The sequence below is a fragment of the Tympanuchus pallidicinctus genome, unplaced genomic scaffold (genome assembly GCF_026119805.1).
Source record: "Tympanuchus pallidicinctus isolate F22 unplaced genomic scaffold, pur_lepc_1.0 scaffold10, whole genome shotgun sequence".
NCBI lineage: Eukaryota > Metazoa > Chordata > Aves > Galliformes > Phasianidae > Tympanuchus > Tympanuchus pallidicinctus.
In genome coordinates, this window is record NW_026294619.1 from 8978606 (window position 1) to 8995500 (window position 16895).

The following is a 16895-nucleotide window of genomic DNA, read 5'->3' on the forward strand; positions in this document are numbered from 1 at the left end:
ATTATTTTGGAAGACTTCCATTGGTAAGCAGTGACAAAAGATAAACTCACCATTTATTATACTGCCAATGTCGTGATATAAATAATGCTTACAAGTATTAACATGTGAGTTGTGAAAAAACAACTACTGTGCTACCGCAATACAATTTTCCTGTTTACTGGCAACTTTTTGTTTAAATGCAAATCCTAAAAAGGAGAAAGATGTCTGTAACAGACCAAAACTTGAAGGACTAAGGCTAGCAAGGAGGTGAAATGCAATGCAAAAATGCAAACTTTATTTTTTTCCACACAAATCTCACTGGCTTCCTATGAGACTAATATTCCACACTTTGCTTGCTAGAAGTTTCAAACTGAGCATATAGGAAACAGATAAGAATGCCTATGGACTTTTTAAGAGTGTTTGACCATCATATTCACAATGGAATACCCCAAGCATGGATGACCCCAACTTATCTCAAGAAGCATTAGGCTGCTATAATTGGAAGTGTAGATTAACGTCAGGCCTAACACTTTAACACAGCTTTCTGAGGAGATTCCTATTTGTATGAAAACAGAAGCCTGAAATAGAAGTGAGAAATAAATATTTTATCCCGACAACGTAGGACTTGATTAAATGACTTAAGTTTTCCAAAATGAGTTTCTTTAAAGTAGTCCACAGATGATATAATAGCTTCAGCAATAGAGGTCATGACTATTTTAAATCATAAAAGCTCCACTTGCAAACCATGATATTGTCTGGCCACAAAAAGTTAGACAAGGGAAAAAAACAGGTCATGTATCTATAAATGTCAGGCGAAATATGAGAGAAAGTTCAAGTTTGCCTAGCTAAACAGCTCTGATATATAGAAGGAAAGAAAAAGGAAAATATTTATATCAAGAAACTTTATATACTCCAGTGCTCACTGTGATAACAACCCCTATATAAGAAAATAACAACCAGACAAGAGTGAAAAGCACAGGAAATCAAATTTTGAATACAAACTTGAGAAATTTCTGTAGTTCTGAGTGAAACTGAATGCGGGCAAAAGCCCAAATAATCAAATTATTTCTGAATCCATATGTATTGTTCATGCAACTATTCACACGCATTAACTACGGTAGTTTGCAGATGAAAAATTATCATCTGTTTAATACTGTGCAATGTCTAAATGTTCTACATAATATTGTAGAAAGTTAATGACCCCTTATTTGTAGAATTGTAGTTGCTATTCAAGAGACCCCAGTGCAATACTGCCAGTAAGCTTTCCATTGACCACTCACTTTTCACATATCTGTTCTTAATTAAAGGCACTTTTCAAGATGAAAGCTTATTTTTCCACCAGAATCCTCTATAGATGAAAAAAGCTGTATAAAAGGTAAAGGACAAAAAGTGAATATGTGGAATGAGGAGATCCACTTATTTTACTTTATCAATAAAGCATTCCTTTCTCCTGCTCTAAGAGGCTGCTTTATTTCCAGCTTCTCCACATAAAAACCATCATAGACATATACTTGAAAAGTATTTGATTGATATTTGTTATGTCTAAAACTATGCCTTAAAAATAGTGGTTATCAGTCTTGAAAAAAAGAGTACTGTTATAATATTAGAAAAAAAATCAGAAATTCAGGCTGTAACAGAAAGGCAATCATTATATTGCACAGAGATAAAAATTCAGCAAATCTGTTGGCATGGGCTCAGGTTATAATTCCTACATCTCTAACTCCTAGCATTACAGAACAGAAACACAGAGAAAAAAAAAAAAAAGTAGCAGAAAATACTCTCTTGTATTGGCTGTACAGCCATACTCTGCTGTCTCACAAGGACATATTTCTGAAAAGTGCAAAGGTTAGTAATTCGATGGGTAGCAAAGCAATTTTTCTGAGATACTGAATTCCCGGCCAATATCCTATTTTTCCATCCTTTCCCCATGACTTATCTTGTTTCAATGGATGAAGATGAGGATAAAGACAGTGACAGGTAAAGTTCAGAAAGAAATAACAAGAACGTTCCCAGTAAAAGAGGCAAGTTCCTCTCACAGATGAAGCAGTTGAGATCTTTCAGGACAGAGATCCAAGAAGCTAAGTTAAAAAGACAGCATGTCCTGCAGCTAACAGTCCCAGCATGGCTCCTCCTGCCTCCTTCTGCCATGTGATATGTACTGTCCCTTTACGTTTAAAACACATTTACCTGTTTGCATCTGCTCACTAATTCTTATGGGAAAAGTTAGTTCACTGTCTGGCAGCCTTACTGCTTCATGTGTGAGTGATGAGTGTCTGCAGGGCAGGGTGACAAAACTCTGAAACACCATACAGAGAACTGACCATTAGCAGGGTGTCGCCATTTTGTGTCCAGCCATCACCCTGGCAACTAAATGTGAGCAAATTCTCCCTCTGAAACCCACATTATTTCACTCTTCACACTTCTACATCAATCTTAAGGTCTGAAAAATCTGCAGAGCATGTGTTGGTAGATACACTGCAGCATTGTGGTGAGAACCTACTAGCATAAAGCAATCCTCAAGACAGACCAAAAAATGCCCCACACTTGTCTGCCAGTCAGGCAGTTTACGATATCTTTTACCTTCTTCCTTCACAACCACATAGTCTAAGGTCACCTACACCTCATGAAAGGTGCTACAACAAATACTAGATGGACGGAGTTTTGACATTGCCTGTTCCCTAACAGGCAGCTACATCAGGGAGAGCAAACTGCAATCACAAGCACTTACTGCAGTAGCTGGAAGAGTAAATTGGAATTATAGCCAAGAGAATTTGCTTTACCTCTTCATTCAGTCTATCAAGTCTTGTAATTTGCACGCTGTGTATTATCTCCTTATCTTAATTACATTTTCCTCTTTGCCATACACTCAATACAGTACTTTGGGCAAATTTGTTTTTCTGTGATGCGCTTCACTGGTTAAGTAGAGATCATATTTTCCCTTTTGTCTAATATTGTTGTGAAAAAGGAGTTCATTAACTTTGTATTTGATCTTATGAATATTTTTATGTACTCACATACAAGCATTGGATAAGCAGTGGATAGAAGAATCACCAGTGAACCTCAAATTACATCTCATCTTTAGAATTGCTTCTTGACATTTTTAAAGCATTCCTGGAAAAGTACTAGCAAGAGTTCTACTCAAAGCCCACAAAGGACGGTCCCACCTCTTGGCCTCTGGTGCACCACAGCAGCAACCCTGTCCACAAAAGCAGTTTTTTGAACAGAGCACAAAGAAAAGCCTGAAGGCTACAACTTACAAGCAATAGTTCACGATTAAAAAAGAAAAGAAGATTTACCTGGTTCAGATCAAAGATATCAAACACTCGTTTAATGTATAGATCTCCCTGTGGATCCAGCCCTTGCAGATCAAGGAGTTTCTTGAATTCGTGCAGGCTAAGTTGCCCAGATGGGCACTCTCTCATAAATTTGCTGTAATAATGGTGCATCTCTGGGATAGGGCCATCACCTGGTAAAGATTCATTGGCACCCATACTATTATGCAGATGTCTCTTTTACTCTATTGACAATTGTGTCTCCCAGGTTCAGAGTCTTGCACATCACCAGAACTCAGGCAAGTAACTGCATTTAAAGGGCCGCAGTAAACCTCTTACAGCTAAGCTTCTCTTTGTATTTGGTGACTCTTTGAACCCATGTGAGATTACCTTTAATGCCTGGTCCTAAACAAGATGGGATTTCATAATGTGGTTAAAGTAGAAGTTTAGATGCCCAGACTCAAATAATGGTTCGTGAAAATCCAAACTCCCACTAACTACAAATATACACATTAGAAAAATTGGGAGATTCTCAAAATGGTTGGCTAAGAACAATTAGCAACACATAAAAGTCTAATCCTGGACTAGCTGCAAGAAATAGTTATAATTTATGCCATAAATAAGGATGAAAAAGTTGAGACACCAAGTGGGCAGCTCACTGTTACATCTCCACTGTAGGAGTATTAAGCCTTTCTAAACACAATCTTTTGCACTCTTCCTTGAAGCACTTCTTACCATGGATATACTAGTGATCTCTTGCATCTGTGTGCAATTGCACCATAGTTGCTCCATCAAAGCATGATTTCCAAGTAAAATACAATTTTCTGGTCATCAGCATAGTGACAGATCTTGAACAAAAGAGGAATATTTTACGTGAATTTCTTCAACAAGAATCAGCTCAATCTGCTGATTAACTAAAAGGTCCCTTGTTGTAGGTCTGTGCTGTAGTCCTGCTTTTTGTTTTATAGCTTTCTGTACAGCTTTTTACAGGAACTGAATTATTTCTTCCTCTGTAAGATCAGGGAAGGGGCTGGGTATCAATAATACTTCTCTACTGATTAGCTTCTATATAGGGAGATGAGCAGCTCAGGGGCATTACTAGAGCTACAAATAGTAGTGTAAAACTATAGGATGTTAGAGACATAGGAACAAGGCACTCCCACTCATTCTTTTCATTTGCAATCACATGGTGAAGTTAAAGAGCACAGTCCTGTGAGATGCTGAAAAACAGCAACGCCCCTCCAACCAAAAGAGGCCAGAGAGCAATCAATATTTCATGGGACGGGGCCTATTTTTAAAGAGATTCCACTTGATCTTCGTGGGTTTTGCTAAAGCTCTCTCCACAGGAACACTGTGAAGTTCAATATCATATACTATATAGTGAGGTATATGGGTAAGAAAGCTGCACACTCCTCAAAAGTGCTCAAGAACTTATGAAGACTGAGCAGGAAGACAAACATTGTCCCGACTTCAGCCAAAGTTGGTTCAGTAGGCAGAGCATATACAACAAACTAGGTGATGGTAATGCAGTCCTTTCACCAGAGACCAGCTCTGATTCCTAGAGCTTCTTCACGATGCCAATGATGGATTGTGGGGATGCATCCAGGTAAGCAAGTGTCTGCTGAGTTTGTGGGGCCAGGGCATGCAGGGAAGGGCCCCAGACTGAATGAACACTAATAACGGAGAGCAGGAGAGTCCATACAGGACTTAGACCATATATTGGAGCTGGAGTCTCTGAGCTGAGGCAAAAAAAGGAGGGGGACATAATACCATCCCATCCATGCCACAAAAAAGGTCTTCTCTGCAGAAGGAAAAGCATCCTAGCTTACATCATACCTTATATCCACTGCCTGTCTGCAGATGAGTGTAAGGTGGAGCAGTGGTGAGGAAGAAAAAGGAAGCAAGGACAAGAGAGGTGAAGGGAAATAAGCAGACAAACCTTTTAGTTATGCACAGTGACAAAAATCTCATTTTTTCTTCCTCAGTCATCATAACCTGCACTTAAAGCAGTAGACAATCACTGTGTCAAACACCACAGAAAGACAGAACCAGCTATCTGATTTAGGCTGCTAACTTCATGAAATGAGATTAATTAAACACTGTCCTTCTCCTTACGTCTCTTCTCTCATTCAATGACAGCTTTCTTCACGTCAATGGCATCTCTTCACATCACCTTCTCCATAATCTAGATCCCACTTAGGCAAACAGAACATGGGAGCTGCCCGCATCAGTTGATCTCTCTCCACTCCCTCCCACATTTCTCACCCTTCCACACCAAAACAAGTCTAAGGAAAGCATATCCATGATGTCTGAGGCACGTGAGAAAGACTTCTGCATTGACTTAAAGATAGGGCCTTAGAAGTCAGACTTTTGTCAGATTTTGCACTTTCTCATAAAAAGCATGTAAGGAAATGTTACTTTAAAATCATTCCAAGTTTACTTTAATACTTGTTTTCAGGATTACCTGTTTTTCATTTAATAACAATAACTAAAATATTTGTAAAAGACAGCAAAAATGCCTGAAGAGAGATCTGATTTATAGTTCACTCTCACAGCATCCTTCACCCCGAGTGAGGGACTGGAGCAGTATATAATAGCTAATATTACACCTGACAAAAAAAAGAAAAAAGAAAAAAAAAAGTGAGTTTTATGGAGCACAAAAAGGCACAAATTTATAGCCTGCTGCGTAGCTTGACAGCACTTAATAAACTCACAAAGTGTGTGCTGAGATAGTAGAAGTTCTACAGAAATTGCCTATTCCTGAAGCCAATGGCAATGGAACATTTCTACTTTTATAAACAAAGAAAAAAAAAGAAAAAAGAAAAAGGAAAAATGTCATAACAACAAAGAATTGAGCTGAAGAAACTAATATAGCAAAGCCATCTCAAAAGCACTAAAACAATGGATATAGAGACCACCATGTGTATATATATGTGGGAAGCTCAGTGAAGCAATTTCAAATAAGCAATCTGTCTCAAAATGAACTGATGCTAAATTACAAAAATAAAATTTCAATATCTATTAAAATCTACACTGAAGATGGCAAGAAGCTTTCTGGAGCTTGTACAATGTTTTACAATTTAAGAAAGAAGTACATACCAGTAAGAGGGAGACCATGCATTTGCACTGAAAATGACAGTCCTATAATAAAGATTACTGGTTCCAGAACAGACTGCTGCAAAGCTGAAAGAACACAAGGCACACAGAAAATACACTCTGTAGGTAATGCAAAATTGTCTCTGTAGGCAAATACGATACAACAAGATAAAAATAGATTCATGAATCCTGCTCTGAAAATTGTATTAAATCTCATCAGTTTTGAAAGGGATGATGCTATTTGATTTCTTTACAAATTATTAAAAAAAAAAAAAAAGTAGCTCCTTTAACATAGGTTAAAAATAGTGGTTGCTCCTCTTTTTTCTTCTTCTCTTCACAACAGGGTGATCAGGAACAACCTTGATAAGAAAAATGGCAGAAAAACAATAAAGAAGACATTCTTTCTCACTTGGGTATTACGAAAGTGGTGGCGATTGCAATTGTAAAGAGCAGATACTAAATCCTTGTGTTGTGAAACAAGGTCACACATCTTCAGATTGTGATATATTCAACTGAATACTACCTATATGAAGTGTAAGACAAAAAATGACAGCCATTAGTGCTTGAAGTAGCAATTACCAAGCATTAAACGCACTTGAATAAAAATCACATTGTTATCTTAAAGTTGTGTCACCTTTGCCTATTCACTTTTTTGTCTTCTTGATTTTTTAATCCATTCAGGCTCTTACCAATGCTTTTCCTTCCTCAACAATTCTTACCTGCCATTTGTTCTGAAAAGTGCCATTTCTCTCTCCCGCAAGATTTGGCTTTGCTGCTGGACTTTGCCTCTCTTTTTCTTCTTGCATTCCTTTTCCTCCTTGTGCTTTGCTGCTATCAGATGATGTTGTTACTGAGAGCCTATAGACATCTGCAGCTGCTGTTTATCGTCACAAGGCATCTGTCACTGCTTGTTTCTGTTGTAAAGGGGAGCTACCTACAAAGCACCACGGAAAGCCACATTGCAAAATTTCTCACATCCCTGTCTAGCCGCCTGAGTTAGGAGCATATTTCCCTTTTTCCATCCTGTCACCTTCCACCATCACTGCCATCTCCGCACATGCATATAGCTACTTCTCATCCCTTTCTCACCTCCTTCTTAAACAAGAAAGCTTTGCTGGTGAAGCAGATTTCTAGCAGGACATAAGCTCCAATCTCTCTTTCAGGAAGGAGAGGATTCACTAAATTCCTGCTAACTTTGGCATCAGGAGCTGGAAAAGAAGGGTTTTCACTGTTTCCTATGGTTTCAAACCATGGTATATGCATCAAAGTACGTAGGGATAGGTGTAGTTACTTGATTATTCTTTAAATGAAAACGTCAATCAAGCAGCAGTACAACTTCGTCAGTTAACGAAGTTCATTCTATGCCTTCTATTATATGCCTACATACAATGAATTTCTTGGGATTGTGTTTAAAACAGAAGGCAGTGACCATTTAAAAGTACATCTACAGAAGCCTTTTGTGTTTGATCCCTTTGTATACTACTATTACAATATCTACGGTTATTCCTGACATGGAGATTGTAAGAATAGCACAATGATACATGTGCAGCTGATGAGATAAGCAATTGTGCTTACTTTGTATGTAGTCTAGCCTAGGCTTTTTTTGTCATTAAATTACGCACTTAAGAGATACAATTCTGCTGATTTGGTTAGCTACACACTACAGCACACCAAGGTCTATAAATAATCAGCAGACCGTGCATAATGATATAACATCTTATACTTAGTGCAGAACCATTTGTAGTGCAGCTGTTTTCATTTTAAAGATAAGAGGTTACATCAGGCTGGTGGCCAGTCACTAGCAGGATTCCCAAGGGCACCATTTTTCAGGCCAGTTGTCTTTAAAGTGACTTGGATACAGGATTTTGAGTGGTCCTGTGTGGGGCCAAGAGTTGGACTCAACTATTTTCATGGGTGCCTTTCATCTCAGGATATTCTATGATTCTACTCTGGCACTTCATGTAGACTTCCAATTTGCACTTAACACAATAAGAGGCCCCTTATGAAGCTGTTTATTTTCATTAAAGTTTCTAGTTGCCAATAGAGGTATCCTTCTAAGCTAGAGCTGCATACAGGTTCAGGAAGAGTTTCTTTTTGAGTCTACTGCAAATTTAACGATTTTCCTGAACTGGCAAGAGCTTAGAATCATAGAATCACAAGGTTGGAAATGACCTATAAGATCATCTAGTCCAACCGTCTCCTCATCACCATTGCCACCACAAGCACTAAACCACATCATGCAGTACGTCGTCCAGACACCTCTTGAACACTGCCAGGGACGGCGACTCCACCACCTCCCTGGGCAGCCATTCCAGTGCCTGACCACTCTGGGAGAAAAAGTTCTTCCTTATGTCCAACCTGAACCTCCTCTGATACAACTTGTGGCCATTACCCCATGGCCGCAAGTTGTATCAGAGGAGGTTTAGTTAGATTAGACACAAGGAAGAACTTGGGCTTGGGCTGTGCCTTGTTGCGAGGGCATCAAGGAACTGCTATTAGGACTGGTAAGCTCTGATTGAAGACAGAAAAGCAGTGTGAATTGTCCTGATTCCAAATGGAAGAAACAAAAAGATCCCACAAATCCCTCAAATAGTCATATGGTGACAATCTGAGGAAAACCAATCAAATACTTGATATTGGAAAAAAATTAAATTTAATTTAGTATCAGTTTCCAATTACCTGTAACTGCCATTAGTTTATTAAAAAAAAATCATTTTCAATTTAGGTTAATAAATTCTTCTTTCAAGAGTTCCAAAAATCTTTGTATTAAGGGTTATATATCTGAATTAACTCCAACCCCAATTATATTTTGATGCCACAGGCTGTTTTCATAAAGGATTTTGGCTTAGACAAATTGATTTTTTCCGGTTAGTAATGTTACATATAGCTCTTTAAACAACTCTAAATCATTGCTGCTTCTTTTTATCTGCCTACGCAGCACAGCTATTTGGAAGAACTTCATCTATTAAAGCATCCTTAATTTTCTTCCCCCACCAGCAAAAAAAAAAAAAGAAAAAAAAAAAAGAAAAAATCCACTGAGTTAAGCATTTCAGAAGAGAGAAAATATAGCCAATAGAGAGAGACATCAGTAAACATTTAATTAAAAGGAGAGGTTGTCTTCTCTAATTAGGTACCGTTGCTTTGATCAGAGATGCTCTCTCCTTGTTGTCTTAAGCCTTACCCAAGCCTAGCAGGCACCGAGCAGCTTGCATCTCCTAGTGGCTGCAGTTAGCAATGCAGTAGTTTGTTACTACTGCTAAAAAGCAGTTGCAAATTAGTGATGAGCTCTTCCTGTCCAAGTGCTCTCCTAAGCCTGGGGGAAAAGTGAGCTCTGTAGCGTGAGACCCTAACATGCCATTCCTGTTCTCTTCTTTTTCCTCTTACTGCAGCTTGGGAATCTACCACATTTATTCCCACATGGTTTGGCTTTTTTTTTGTTCTGGTGTCAGCTCTGTTTCTGGTGAAGAATGAGTCTGTCACTAAGATTTTAACTATGTTTTCAATACTTCTTCTCTGCAACCTGCATTTCTGTTTCACAAGGGTTTGAATTAATATACTAAGAAGAGATCAGACATTATTTATTCTTCCCACTCTTCAAACAGTTATTTCTCTCTCTTTAAATGTGTACCTTGTTTTTGTTCTTTTGATATACGTATTAAATATATATATATTTAACTGTTTTCTTATTTCCCCTCCTAGAAGACTGGTATCAGCTTTATTCTTGTCTAATCCTATTTTTTATTCTACTTTATTTCACCACACATCTCAATTCTTTCAATGTCTCTTCTACAAGAAATAACATTATCTTGGAAATTCTGATTTATGGAATTATTCAAGTTTATCTTCCTCCCTTGATCAGACTTGCACATTCCTTCTTGGTTATTTGTTTTTTTCTTTGTTTTTTTTCCCCAGGAAATAAATATTCCATACTATTGCTCCACAAACTTTCCAAATGAGAATAAAAACAGATAATAATAGGTAATAGGATAAAGAAAAAAAAAAAAGATTCATTGTAATGATCGAAATATGCAGCTGAGTAAGCCTGAAGAGATTTTGCTTTGGAAACAGTGGGGAAAATAATTTTTTAAAAGAAGAGTGAAAAAGAAATATTCACACAACATTTCAACAGTGAAATTGGGGAATTTGATGCTTTCAAGACTCTAGGCCAGTCCTACTTGCAAGGAATCAAATATTATTTGGTAGATTTCATAAGAGCTCTTCTCTTAAATAACCTCAGTGACATAAGAAAGAATCCAACAAATCAAGTTTTCTCCATTTAAGCAATGTTTCAGAGCTACTGGAAATTAATGAGAAAAAGAATCCTGGTTATCTATCTCTTCTTATTTGTTATCACTAGGCCAAAGTCTTCTACTGTGCATACTAACATCTGCATTTCATGATGAAAATAGTCCAAGAAAGTTTCTTACCTGGTCCATGTAAAAAATGTGAAACACTTGCTCAAGATACCAGTTTGTCCAAAGGTTTGTATCACAGAAACCATGTGTTGTCTTAAATTCATGGAGAGCAAGTTATTCAGAAGGTCAGTCGTTCATAAAGCTCTTGAACCACTGACTGTCTTCTGTTGCTACAAAATCATCAGCTGATTCTTTGGCACTTACAGCATCGTCCACTCTTCTTCTTCATCCACACCACACTGAATACTTTCACAATGCTCCTGTGTGCCCTGGCTTGCTGCCAGCTAGAACTGAACCACAATCTAGGAGCTGCAAAACTACCATAAACCTCTCAAAGATCCCTGCAGACCTAGATTAGATAAAAATAGAAACTCCATAGGATCATCCGCTGTGATCCGTCTGAACCAGATGGATTTGTCAATAAGCATATACTTCTGCCTTGCCAGAGCTACCTTGACACCTCAGTGAGTTAGTTCTCAGGGCTCAACTTGCATCTGTCTTGAAGACATGAGATTTTTGCTTGTGTTGTGTACAAACCTGCTTCAGGTTTCCAGCCTTGGTACTCTTGCAAAGCTTTCAATACTTTGCACTAAAAATGCTCTGGCTGTGATAACATTTGAATGCTTCACAAGCAGCTAAATGGTGCTGCCATGTGCTTTGTTTGGATGGCTTCTCTTTCAGCCCTTTGGAAAACAAGGAGAAAAACAAATCCTGCAAAATACTAATAATATATATTAGGACTGTAGTGTATGCTAGAACGTGTTCATCCAACTGAAAGACTATACAGAACATACTGGAAGATAGCAATGGCATTAGAAACAAATGTTCTGAAAATCTCTCACAAGAGATATCAGGTTATTTCAGTAAGAGAAGTGGTGAAATTCACACATGAGAATGAAAGTATATAAATCAGTGCTAGTGAAATTTAGGAGAGGAACATTTTAATTGAAAGCAGACTCTTCATGACTCTCCAATTAAAGTACGTGCTTTGAATTTGACTTAGATCCTATCTAACCCAAGAATGAGTTAAATACTTATCACATCATCTTGAGGTAAAAAGAACTAGGAATATGCCCTTATATATCTATAAAATCCTGAAACAGCAGAAATAACAGAAGTGTAATCAAATTGCTTCATTTGCATAATCCATTTAACACTCATGTTCTGTTCACACAATCTCAGATAATGCAGTGATATAAACTAGAATATTTAAAGCATGTATCAGAAAGTGGAAGTTGATAAAACTACCTCCAGCAATTTCGGGTTCAGAGAGAAGTTTGCAGTACACTGATGTCCATTATTTGCTTGGAATCTCAGTTCTTAAATGCCAAACACATACAGCAAGATATTAGATTGCAAATTTGTTTTTGCATTAAATAACATCAAAGATCTGGCAAGTGATTTTTGCCATCATGGCAATAAACAAAATCTGGTCCTCTGGCAGAAGAAAAAGTAACATATAGATTTTAGAAGAAACAAACAAACCATCCCTGCAGTTTGCAACTTTGAAGTATAATTGCATCGCAGTAGGCAAGACAGTCTGAACAATAATGAATAACTTTTGGCATTTCTAAATGCTATGACACTTGAGAATTTTGATTTATAAGAAATTTCTTTCACAAACTGACAAAATACATACTTCTTTATTCTATTAAGAAGTAAACAGTTTCTGCTGACCAAATGAGGTAGGCTGATTTTCCACTGAAGAGGAGGGCAGAGAGCCTTGGTTTTCCTAAGGCGCAAAGAGCTGAGTCATTTTGTAATAAGATCCTTTGGCTCAGCAAGGAAGGGAGTCTTAAGCTGGATTTTTGCATTAAGACCAGAATCCAGAAGACAAATGCATTTTGACTGTATAGCACATAAGTCATACTCCTGTTAGGGAAGCATCAATATGGTCAGAATAATCAAAAACAGCATGAGGATACCATTTCTGAGAAAGCTCATTGCAGACCATAAAAATCCCCTATGAATTACTCTTCACGTGGCTGGTATGCCAGCAGGTCACTGTTTCATATAAATTGGCTGAAGATTGTAGAATGACTTCACAGGAAACATTCATTACATCAGATATCACATCAAACGAAACAGATCCAGTGTGAATTCCAGAAGAGAAGCTCATGAAATGCTGGCATATGGATAGAAAGCTCCTCATAGAAACAGAATTACCCAAGCTAGAAGGGCCCCACCAAGATTACTCAGTTCAACTCCGGGCTCCATCCAGCACCAACCAAAATCCAAACTCAGTCTGAAAGCAGTGTCCAAATCTCCCTCGAACTCCAGCACTTGGGACCATGCCCACTGCCCTCTGGTGCAGGCTGTGTCCCTAACCTCCCATCGCTGTCACACAGAGCAGAGCTCAGCACTGCCGTTCCGCTCCCTGTGAGGAGCTGCAGCCGCCATCAGGTCTCCCCTCAGCTCCTCTGCTCTGCTCTGAACACACCCAGAGACCTCAGCTATTCCTCATACACTTTGCCCTCCGGACCCTTCTCCACTTTTGCAGCCCTCTTTGTCTTTCTCACATTGTGGCACCCAATGCTACACCCAGTGCTGGGAGTGAGGCAGTACAGCACAGAACACAGCAGGACAACCCTTTCCTTTGCCCAGCTGGCAGCGCTGGGCTTGATGCACTCCAGGGGGATTTTACCCTTATATAAAGGGTTTCCATTGAGATGCTCACAAGACTTTACGTAAGAGAAGACTAAGACTAAGTTGCAGCTCATCTAGATGTCGCGTGCATCTGAATCTTTTGTAGCTATACTGTTGGAAAACACTGGAGTTCAGTTAATGCATTTCCTTAAGCTACTACATTACATAAATGGATTGCTCAAGGAGAAAAATTTGACAGCCTTTTATATGGGAGTAGATGTCACATTTTTAGTAACATTCCCGACTGCAAAAAGATAAAGATGGCACAATCTCAGGTATACGGCTATTGTAAATGTGTGCTGACAACCCTGCCTTCTGTGAAACCTTTCCTTGTCTTTCTGCTGCAACAGCTCAATTAAGAAAACATACAATAAAATCTATGCCTCAGATTACAGTAGCTAATGGCAGACTGTTAAAACATCTTGCAGAACTGGAAATGAAGATCAGATCTTTAGCTGGAGCTTATTATTAAATAATGAAGTTAAGAGCTTAGCATATGCAGTTTTATAGGGGATTTTATGAAGCTCTAAAGGCCAAATTGTTGTTTAATTTCATCAAAATGGGGGGAAGACTTCCAAATAGATAAAATATTGAAACATCTTTTTCTGTCTAACATGGAACATTAATTAAACAAGCTCTTCTGGGAAGAGCAAAAAAAAGCTACATTTATGTAGATTCTGTCTACTCCTGCTATATCTCTTCACCCTGGTGCATCAGCTCCACTCTGTATTTTCACCAGGCAAAAGAAAACTGCCTGATTATTTTTCCTGCCAGCTGCTGCTTTGAACAATGAATAAAAGCAGAATTCTGTATGAGTGGGGCAATTACTGTGGGTTGACCCTGCTACCCAGCTGCCAATTTTAAAACAACTTTAGGATCAAATTTGTTGAAATTTCTACTCTTTGAAATTTCACTGAAGTATGCCAAGTGAGTGAAAAGCTATAGATTGACTAGAACAGGGGATTAGAGACTGCTAGATGGGACCAGGTAACAATAAAACTTTGATGTGTGTATAATGTGACAAGTTTAAGGAACTTAACATTCATCAGTTAACTTGAGTGATCTACTCCTTGGGTGCTAAGCTACTTGGATGGTAAAAGAAATTCTGTGATCCATGATTGTAAAAAAAACCAATCAATTAAAAGACATCCCTATTTTTAAAAAGCTGTCCCCTTCATAGATTGGAGTCTGTCTCCTTCTTTCTTATAACACCTCTATGGATACTGCTACTAGGTCTCCTAAAGCCTTCTCTTCTCCAGGCTGAGCAGCCCAGCTCTCTCAGCCTGCTGTCAAAGGGAAGGTATTCCATCCCTTGGATTGTTTTTCTGGCCTTCCTCTGGAAATGGGTTTGTCCTTATACTGAGTGGCTAGCTGCTTTGGCCAAAATACTTTTTTCTTATGGAATCACCCTAGACATGGAAAGTTATTCTCCATAACTATAATTTGTTGGATTTTAATACTTGAAGTATGTAAAAAACAACAATCATCCTTTATAATTACATTCTCATTATAAACAAGTGAAGAAAACTGTTACAGTTTCAATCATATTTAGTAATTCAAGGGCTACAAATATTCAGAGAAACTGAATGAAATGAGGTGGTAAAGAGCAACTTTAAGTTTTGTGACCTAACTTACTTACTGCCTGTACTGGTTTCACCATTTACTGAGTAGAATGGGTATTTTCAAAGATAAGGACCAAAGTCAACAGAGGTGACAAGTTCTTATTAGCATATCTGTTGGAGCAACACTATTCCAAAAGATGCTTTCTTCTCACCATCTCTCACTCAGTTTTTCCATACGAAGAGCCCAGTTTCCTGATGCCTCTAAGTTGGTCTTGCACTGGTATGCTATCTTCTTCACAGAAACATGATTTGAAGAACTGTTTATTTCACATTCTGGCTTTCTGAAAAGTAACTGAAGGTCAGGGCTCAATTTTCTGATACAATAATGCTTTTACTTATTTATGCAGTAATCAGTTTTCACACCATAATGGGCTCATCCTTTCTTTCAGCTGGAAGCTGACTTTGATTGTTGTTTTACTATTCACAATTCAGCCTAAATGTAATTTTAGTCAAGGACAAACACTTCTGTAGGGGTTACAGATGACTCTCCACTTCTTTGTAGTATTTAATAAAGTGACACTGGCTCAGAAAGGAATAACAAGGCACAGTTTTCCATATGGGTCTCATGGCTAGAAGAAATCCAATGAACTTTGAGTTGGAAGAACAAATTATGACAGCACAACCAACAGCTGCTATAAGCCCTTGGGTTCACTTGGGATGTTAAAATTGGGAAGAGGGATTAAAACTAGACAAATGTGTCTTTGGGAAAGGTAAATAGACTGATACCAGTTTAAGCCATTATAAGGTGCTCAAAAAGAGTATAGAAACATTTTATCTGGTGATGGAAGAAACCCCATTGCATCTCTGTTGCACATTCTTAAAGCAATAACACTGAGTGATCCAGTCTAAAACTTAGAGCTCTAAAAATATTTTTCAAGTAAACTAATGTAAATAAACTCCAAATTACAGAAATACATGTAAAACGATAAAAATCCATCTTTCAATGGTGAGAAATTATTCAGCACATATCAGTGGTGAGAAATTATTCAGCACATAATAGAATATATGCTATTTCCAAAATATACTTAGATAGAATCATAGAATCACCAAGGTTGGAAAAGACCTAAAAGATCACCCAGTCCAACCGTTCACCTATTCCCAACAGCTCCCACTAAACCATGTCCCTCAACACAACATCCAGCCTTTCCTTGAACACCCCCAGGCTCGGTGACTCCACCACCTCCCTGGGCATCCATTCCAGTGCCTGACCACCCTTTCTGAAAAGTAATACTTCCTGAAGTACTTGGAACAAAGCATTCAAAATTATCTGCCAGACATTCGCATTTATTTGTCGGTAGTTTTCCGTTGAATCTTCAGATTGACTTCCATTACCTCTGAATAGCCAGCACTACCAGCACTGTAAGACATACTGCTGAATGCATCAAGTGGTACAGCATAAGAAAATCGTGAAATTAAAAATGAATTCTTACCTGATTCATGTCAAAGGTGTGAAATACTTGTTCAACGTAGCTGTTAGCTTCTGGAGTAAGTCCTTGCAGATCCAAGACGTGCTTAAATTCATGCAAACAAAGTTGCCCAGATGGGCACTCCTTCATAAATTTTGTATACCAGTGGTGAATTTCCATGGCATTAATGTCATCGGCTGACCCAGAAGCACCCATAGTGTCAAACATACCAAGTAGCCTTTTTCAGTATTTATTCATCCAAACGTTCACTCTTGCTTCCCAACAACAATCATTCAAACACCAGCTCTGAATCTGAGAGCTACTTTAAACCTCTTACAGAGTGCTACCAATATAGATTAAGTAAATATAGCACCCTAGCAAGATTACCAGCGCCCAGTTTCAGAGCACCATGGTTTTATTAGCTGATCACAGTCTTTGTGCACAGTCAGTCTGCAGAGC

General features: G+C 38.2%; 2 protein-coding genes across 3 annotated transcripts in view; one reads left to right on the forward strand and one right to left on the reverse strand.

Moving 5' to 3' along the window:
• LOC128091853 (uncharacterized) overlaps positions 1-16895 on the forward strand; it is a 265583-nt gene that overhangs the window by 151138 nt on the left and 97550 nt on the right. The window lies entirely within an intron of this gene.
• Positions 1-16895, reverse strand: part of GUCA1C (guanylate cyclase activator 1C) — a 48371-nt gene that overhangs the window by 18909 nt on the left and 12567 nt on the right. The window contains exon 1 of one of the 2 annotated variants that reach the window (XM_052705278.1): positions 16461-16652. The exons of the other annotated variant lie outside the window; for it this stretch is intronic. Coding sequence (XP_052561238.1) covers positions 16461-16652 — 192 coding nt within the window. Of the gene's footprint in view, positions 1-16460; positions 16653-16895 lie in introns of those variants that run through there. 2 annotated transcript variants of the gene reach the window in all.